Source organism: Cajanus cajan, chromosome 8 (assembly GCF_000230855.2).
Source record: "Cajanus cajan strain Asha chromosome 8, NIPB_CcT2T_4, whole genome shotgun sequence".
Taxonomy (NCBI): domain Eukaryota; kingdom Viridiplantae; phylum Streptophyta; class Magnoliopsida; order Fabales; family Fabaceae; genus Cajanus; species Cajanus cajan.
The window spans coordinates 28,938,688-28,947,416 of NC_138524.1; the positions used below are offsets into that span (position 1 = coordinate 28,938,688).

At 34.0% G+C, this 8,729-nt stretch overlaps 1 protein-coding gene across 9 annotated transcripts; it reads left to right on the forward strand.

Annotated features, from left to right (window-relative positions):
- The first annotated feature begins 376 nt into the window (after window positions 1-376).
- LOC109789623 (putative disease resistance RPP13-like protein 1) lies at window positions 377-8,405 on the forward strand. 9 transcript variants are annotated; one of them, XM_083062203.1, is made up of 5 exons: window positions 377-4,252; window positions 4,390-4,555; window positions 6,151-6,260; window positions 7,102-7,190; window positions 7,308-7,737. In XM_083062203.1, the coding sequence occupies exon 1, from the start codon at window positions 520-522 to the stop codon at window positions 4,183-4,185; it is 3,666 nt and encodes a 1,221-aa protein (XP_082918329.1). In that variant the 5' UTR covers window positions 377-519; the 3' UTR covers window positions 4,186-4,252; window positions 4,390-4,555; window positions 6,151-6,260; window positions 7,102-7,190; window positions 7,308-7,737. The 9 variants fall into 9 exon arrangements, with proteins under 9 accessions (XP_082918329.1, XP_020204214.2, XP_082918328.1 ...); XM_020348625.3 differs by lacking the exons at window positions 6,151-6,260; window positions 7,308-7,737 and adding an exon at window positions 8,196-8,405; XM_083062202.1 differs by having other exon boundaries at window positions 4,390-6,260.
- The last annotated feature ends 324 nt before the right edge of the window (window positions 8,406-8,729 follow it).

Genomic DNA, 8,729 nt, shown 5'->3' on the forward strand with positions numbered 1-8,729 from the left:
GTTGTTTAATTAATTAGTTTGAACAGACATTGCTATAAATACTTTGTAGAGTTGTCTAATATGTTTTTTTTTTTTCATGCTTCTCACTATGCCCCTTGTTATCACTTGAATGTACGTGTGAGATGTTAGATTTCTTTGGTATACTTTATTGATAAATAAGTTAGCCACCCAAATAGACTACACGTACTAAAGTTGCTTTATGCTTCATTTTAGTCAATAAAACGACAAATGAAAGAATCCACGGGCAAATATTGTATTTGATATGCTTTAAACTTTTTCTGAACTCAACTGTTATCCATCATGTTAGTGTTGTCGGGAAGACCCAATAACTATTGGTTGGTCTTCTTCAATACACTAGTCATTACTTTCTTAACTTAATTATCTGGTTGTTATTATTAACTCTGCTTTATCTGCATTATGATTAACCTTGACTTATTCATTCACAAAATTAAGTTGTCCTAATTTTCGCATATATTCCTTTGTTCTAATTTTGTTTGGTCACTCACTCCCTTTTCTTCCATGGCCGCAGAATTAGTTGGTGGTGCTCTTCTTTCTTCTTTCCTTCAAGTTGCATTTGATAGACTGGCTTCTCATCAAGTTTTGGACTACTTTCGTGGAAGAAAGCTTAACGAGAAGTTGCTGAAGAAGTTGAAGGTGAAGCTGCTCTCCATAAGTGTTGTGATTGATGATGCAGAAGAAAAGCAATTCAGTAATTCATATGTGAAAGCATGGCTTGATGAGGTCAAAGATGTTGTGTTTGATGCAGAGGATCTGTTGGATGAAATAGACTATGAGTTCTCCAAATGCAAGTTGGAAGCTGAATCATATACCGCTACTAACAAGGTACGCAATTTTGACACGGAAATTGTAACAAGGATGAAACAAGTCCTTGATGACCTAGAATATCTCTCAAGCCAAAAGAGTGATCTTGGTTTGAAAGAGGCTAGGGGTGTTGGTGTTGGATCAAGATTGAGTAGTAAAGTGTCACAAAAATTGCCATCAACATCTTTGGTAGTTGAAAGTGTTATTTATGGTAGAGATGATGAAAAGGAAGTTATCTTTAATTGGCTCACAACTAACACTAATAAGGGTAACCAGCTATCAATACTTTCTATAGTGGGCATGGGTGGGGTTGGTAAGACCACGCTTGCCCAACATGTATACAATGATCCAAGGATGGAGGAGGCTAACTTTGGCATCAAAGCTTGGGTTTGTGTTTCGAATGATTTTGATGTTTTGACAGTATCGAAAAAAATTCTTGAGGCAATCACTAAATCAAAAGATGATAGTGGAGACCTAGAAATGGTTCATGGAAGATTGAAAGAAAAGTTGTCAGGGAAGATATTTCTTTTGGTTTTAGATGATGTTTGGAATGAAAGACGGGAGAAATGGGAAGTTGTGCAAACTCCTCTCATTTATGGGGCACAAGGAAGTAAAATTCTTGTCACGACACGAAGTAAGAAAGTTTCTTCGATGATGCAGTCAAATAAAGTACATCACCTAAAGCAATTACAAGAAGATCATAGTTGGCAAGTTTTTGCCAAACACGCACTCCAAGATGATAATACTCAAGCAAATTTTGAATTGAAGGAGATTGGTATAAAAATAGTTAAAAAGTGTAAAGGATTGCCTCTAGCCTTGAAAACAATTGGAAGTCTTCTACACACAAAATCATCTATTTCAGAGTGGATAAATATATTGACAAGCAAGATATGGGACTTACCAAAGGAATATAGTGAAATTATTCCTGCTTTATTATTGAGTTATTATCACCTTCCTTCTCATCTCAAGAGATGTTTTGCTTATTGTGCCTTATTCCCCAAAGATTATGAGTTTGATAGGGAAGGTTTAGTTCTGTTGTGGATGGCTGAAAATTTTCTAGAATGCCCTCGAGAGAACAAAAGTCTAGAAGATGTTGGTGAAGAGTACTTTGATGATCTATTATCGAGGTCTTTCTTTCAACAATTACACCCATACAAAACGTATTTTGTCATGCATGACCTTCTTAATGATTTGGCAAAATATGTTTGTGGAGACATCTGTTTCAGGTTAGGAGTTGATAAGGCAAAAAGTATACCGAGATCGACCCGTCATGTTTCATTTGTAATGAAAAACTTCCATGGGCTTGAGAATTTATATGAAGCTAAAAGGTTACGTACATTCATGCCAACAATTGGAACAACGGATATTTTTTGTAGTGGTTGGCTTTGCAAGACATTGATACATGAGTTGTTCTCCAGGTTTAAGTTCTTACACATATTATCTTTGTCTTCTTGTTCTGACCTTACAGAGGTGCCTGACTCTGTAGGTGATCTTAAACACCTTCGTTCCTTAGACCTTTCTGAAACTGATATAAAAAAACTACCCGATTCAATATGTTCCCTCTACAACTTGCAAATACTAAAGTTGAGTCGTTGTATATATTTGGAGGAGCTACCATTGAATTTGTATAAACTCATCAATTTGCGTCACCTTGAGTTCTCATGGACTAAAGTTAGAAAGGTGCCAATGCATTTGGGAAATTTGAAGAATCTTCATGTATTGAGTTCATTTTATGTTGGTAAAAGTGATGAGTCTAGTATTCAGCAGCTACGAGAACTCAATCTTCATGGAAGGCTATCAATTGGTCAGATAAAGAATATTCACAATCCTGTGGATGCATTAGCAGCAGATTTAAAAAATAAAACACGTCTTGCTGAGTTAAAGTTAAATTGGAATTGGAATTGGAACCAGAACCAGACCCCTAGTGATCCAAGGAAAGAAAGAGAAATACTTGAAAATCTTCAACCTTCCAAATACTTGAAATATTTTTCTATCCGAAACTATGGAGGTACACAATTTTCAAGTTGGTTATTTGATAATTCATTATTGAACGTTGCATCCTTAAGTTTGGGCAATTGTAAATACTGTCTATGTTTGCCTCCCCTTGGACTTTTGCCATTTCTCAAATGTCTAAAGATTACAGGGCTTGATGGGATAGTGAGTATTGATGATAATTTTTGTGGGAGTAGCACTTCATCATTTACATCTTTGAAAAGATTGAACTTCTCCAAGATGAAGGAATGGGAAGAATGGGAATGTAAGGATGGTGCTTTTCCATGTCTTGACCATCTTTCTATAGTCAAATGTCCCAAGTTGAAAGGGAACCTACCAAAGCAACTTCTTCATTTGAAGAATCTAGATATTCATGACTGTAGACAACTTGTGGCTTCTGCTCCAGTGGCTCGAGAAATTTGTGAATTAGATCTACATGATTGTGGAGAGTTGCAATTTGATTATTATCCAACTTCTTTGAAAAGGCTCACCATTGGTGGACACAACATGGAAACGTCATTGTTAGAAAGAGTTAGACATATCATATATGATGCTTCTCTTGAATTATTGCACATTTATTCTTGTCCAAATATGCATATTCCCATGAGTTGTTGCTATGATTTCCTAATAATATTGGAAATTCGTGGTGGATGTGACTCTCTAACGATCTTTTCGCTAGATTTCTTCCCAAAACTTCATTTGCTAGATCTTAGGTGTCATAATCTACAAGCAATTTCACAAGAGCACGCTCATAATCATCTCAAGGATGTATACATTAGTGGGTGCCCTCTATTTGAATCATTTCCTAGTGAAGGATTATTTGCACCTTGCTTAGAGAGATTTAGTATCAAAGCATTGCAGAATTTGAAATCATTGCCTAAAAACATGCATATCCTCCTTCCATCACTTGATGACCTACAAATAGAAGATTGTCCAAAAGTTGAGTCATTCCCTATTGGAGGTTTGCCATCAAATTTGAAAAGGATAGATCTATCGAATTGCTACAAACTTATCCCCTCACTTAAAGAGGCTTTGGGAGCCAACACCTCTCTAAAAAACTTGTCTATTGGAAAATTGGATGTGGAGTCTTTTCCTAATGAGGGTTGGCTACCACTCTCTCTTACTTCTCTATTCATCTATGATTGTCCAAATCTTAAACAAATGGACCATAAGGGTCTCCTCCAACTCTCCTCTCTTAAGGGATTGATTATTGAAGACTGCCCCAATCTCCAATACTTACCGGAGGATGGTCTACCCAAATCCATTTCAACTCTCGAAATTCGGATGTGTCCATTGCTCAAACAAAAACTAGAAGGCAAAAATCAGGGAAAGTTTTCTCACATAAAAAATGTTCGATTTGATGAATGGTGATGATTAAACCAATAAGATGAACCACAAGTTCAAAATTTCAATTCTCATGTGTTTATCTTTTCATCAGGTGCCATTTCTCCCCATTATCTTTTGCAGCTTTTGAAATATAAGCTTGTTTATTGGAAATAATGCACTCTCTAGTTAGCATTTACCAAACAACAAAAATGCAATTTACATCTAAATTGATTACTATTTGTAATGTAGGATGGCTTAACCACTTTCTTCACGCATCATATACGTATCCCCCTGTTGAAGCTGAATTCCAATCAAATGAGTTGCTTATATTTATGATACTTGGAAAATGGGGATGACAGTGAAGTGTGAATGTCATTGGGAGTAATGGTGATTTCATCTTCCTCAAGCTTTTTGGGTAAATTTGTTTTCTCACCAGCGCTCCTTCTAAGTTCATACTTCTTACATTATTTTGTGGAATTCGTTGCTCATAATGCCTTTTTTGAGTTTTCATGCAAAGAGTCTTTTCTATTATTATAACGTTTTATTTCCTTTCGGAGTCAATTGGGCTAGCCAAAAATGCATTGAGAAAGCATATTAGGCATTATGAACTTAGTCTTGCTCTTTGCATGTTATAATTTTGTGAATTCTAGATAAAGCAATGTTCATAATCTTGTTAGAATTTTATCCGTACATTCTTTATGATAGACAAAATGACAGATATATGTTTGGGCACATAAACTAATGTCCAAAACAAACTAGAATAACCATCTCGTTCCCAAGCTAACATGCAGTATATACTCTGCATCATCACATTAGACACCTGCATTCAAGGACTTCAAAGGCTTTTGTAGGAAGTTGGTCATCCCTTTATCAGATTCACTGTTATGTATCTATTCTATTCCATAGAAACTTGAGTTTCACAACCTTCACCATTTTCTTGGTGTCCAAATTGTCAGCAACCATGAACACTATATTAAACAATTTATTAGACAGAATTCAACTATAAGTTGGAGCACAATGATATTAGATATTGACATATTGTCACATGTTAAAAGGAAAAGACTTAAAAATGTGCTATTTTGTGAAAGAAAGTGGATGCGATGCAGACACTAGTAAAAATACAGCTAATAACTCATAAATCAAAATCATCTCATATGAGTAAGTTGAGCCATCCTCCTCTAAAACATTAATCGCATTAGCTGTCACTTATACTACTATCGTTGCTGACTCGAGTGAAAGTGTGAAACATTTTGAATAGGTATCTGGTCTAGATAACATAAGAATTGGCTCATTCAAACTTTAGTTCATTCTATTATTATCATCATTCTGGTTGCATTCAGTGTGTCAGCAATATTTATCATTAGTCTTTTAAAAATACTATTTGAGCTACAAACTAAGAATCCAGTAGTGGACAGAGTTTTTTATTTAGGAGTACAAGAGATGCACCAGGTTGTGCAAGTCATTGAGCAATGATTTTAAATCATATAACTATTCCCTAAAATATCACTCTAGCTTGGGTACAAATCTTCCACCACTGAGGAGTGAAACAAATTTGGGACACCCCACAATGTGAGATTATGATTATGCTATAGAGACAAAAATCATATTAAGCTTCCCATTTTTTATCAAAAACATAGTATTGAATTTTGGGAAGAAGCACAATAAAAAAAAATCCTTAAACAAGCGAACAAAAACCACAATAAGCTAATCTCATTAAACAGTATCTAGAGAGATTATATTATTTTCTAAGATCAATAATCATTTTAATTATTTTATGAATTCAGATATGCTCCGTAGATGTGGACAAGATATGTCACAGTTGAATTTTGTTCCAAGTTATTTACCATAAAATATTGTGTCATTGATGACTGGTTTTTGGCATATTGTATAACAATTTGAAGACTTGACTTCTAAAGACTAACGAGATATATTGTACATTTTGTTTCACAAGCAGGATTCAAAATCCACTATTAAAGTTGTATTTCAACTAAATGTGTTTCTTATATTTAGGACACTTGAAAATGGTGAAAGTAGTCATGTGCTTAAGTTCCACATATATTTAGTAAAGAGAACTCTGTCATTGGAAGTTATGCTGGTTTCATCTTCCTTTAGCTTGTTGGGTAAATTTGTTTTCTCACCTCCACTCTTCTTTCTTTCTGCTTTGTTCATACTTTCAAAAATTATTATATGGAACTGATGGGGTTATATTATGGTATTTGTCTTAGAGGATATTTTATGAGGATTATTTTTATAAAGTTATTACACAAGCATATTCCACAATGATGAGATATTGTCCGCTTTGGGCCTAAGTACTCACGGTTTTGCTTTTGGTTATCACCCAAAAGGCCTCTCAATCATTGAAATATGTTTGTGTTATATAAGTTGTTATTTCTTGTCTTATTTTATAAGATATGTGACTTATTTGTATCCCAAGAGGAACTTCTCTTCTTGCAATATCTTTCTTCTTCCAGTTTTCTTGCAAAAAATCTTATTTATTGGATATGACATTTTGTTGTAATTTGATGTCAATTTGACTCAATCTTTGACCAAAAAAAACACTGAAAAAGCATTCCGAGCATTATGAACTTAGTCTTGCTTCATGCACAGCTTCCTATGTTGTTGGTTTTGTTTTTTAATTTCTTTTAGTGTCTCTTCTCAACTTTTCTTATTTTATGTTCTCATGCTACTGTTCCACATACCTGTCTGGTAATATTGTAATAACATATTATTTTCTAAATTTCTGTTTTTAAATGTTTCTGGAATTCCAAAACACAATCTACGGAAGGAATTAAATATATATACTACTGTTCCACAATAGAATATTTTGCAGTGATTTAAAATTTCTGGAATTCTACTGTGGTAGGCACATTCATCCCATCTAATTGACACGTGGATATAGAAAGAAATAATTGTCAACTTCAAGCTCTTAAACCTTTAAGTTTTCTTCGGCATTTGTACCAGGATTATAAAACAAATTTCGGGTGCAAAATTAGGCCAAGAAAGAATGTGATAGATTTAACACTGATGTGAGATTTGCTCTTTTTCTGAAGGTAAATCAAGCAACTTAGCATCATATTATCTTTCGTTTCATTCGATATAGATTCTTAAAATTCTCCAATGTTCCTTTTTCTCATCTAATTGTTGAATTTTATGATTTTATGACTTAGATTGAAAGAGTTGTCAATCAAGAGTTGTGTTGGTAAAAGATTTTCAAATTGGTTTGGACTTTGGAGATGATTCATTATCCAATGTGGATTCCTTAAAGTTTAGCAATCATAAAAATTGTGTCCTACTCCTACCTTGAACTCTTGCTATCTTTCAAGAATCTATCAATAATAAGGCTTGATAGTAAAGAGATTACTTGTTCCGAGTTTCAAGAAACTGTCAATGATAGATCTTCTATTATTTCATTTGCATAGTTAGAAACCTCGATCTTCATGTACTTACAGGAATGGAAATGTAAAATAGTGCGGGGAGCTTGTCCACATCTAGAAAATCAATCTATTATGAATTGTCACAAGCTGAATACCAGAGCAACTTCCTTGTTTAATGATTTTTAGCTCGTTGCTTTTGTTTCCTTTTTTAAGGATCTTTCCATTGTGTTTCTTCCCAAAACTCATTACTATGCTTTTGATGAACAGTGGAATTCTTAATATGATTTTTGTCCCAGCAGCCTAGTCATAATCTCATTGTGGTGTTGTTAAGAACTTTGGAAGAACCACTCCACAAAAGCTAGCTGTAATAGCTAGTGTCTAAGACATTATAAACCTAGAATCTCATACTTTTAATGTGAAACTCAAGTCCCAAACCATGTGATTGAATCTTAACATTCTGGACTTAAATATATATTTTTAAACAAATATCTTTTTAGGGGACTTATAATAAAATTTGAACCTATAATTTATACAAAAGAAATTATAGCGACACTCTCTCTAGCACTCTCTAATATTGGTTGATAATCATAAATTTTGGTTGATTTTAAATACAATCTTGATCTTAATCATTTATATTTTAGTTATACTTTAATATATGAACAATTTCTTTCTTTTTGTCAGGCCAAAATACCATCTTCAAGTTCAAGACCATAATGAACCTGTGGGACTAGGATACTTGGTTTAATGCCAGTAGGATAATGAAATCATGTAGCATCTGAAATGAGTTTGCTCAGCGTTGAGCCAGTCCAGTACGAATTCATTGTCCCAAATCCAAGTTCATTGGCGACCCTTAAATGAGTTTGAAATAGCCCAAAGCCTTCATTCAAGATCCATGTTGTGTTTGGTGCTGGAGTTAAGGTAGATAGTGGATAATACTAAATAATAAGGATTGCCAAAACTGAATACTATTGAGTGGAAATAATTAAAAGATCTAAAAGAAAAAATTCTTGCTACAGACTTTGTTATTGCTTCCTGAAGCAATAGCAATGAAAATTGGCAATTAATTTAAACCAACAATGGCAATACAATAATACTGATTGGCGATTTATCGGACTTAGGTAGTGTACCCTATGGTAATTGGCTATCGATCAATTTCCCAAGTTCATTATTTTAGTAATTATTAGTATCTTACACGCGGCAATATTTTTTTTTAAC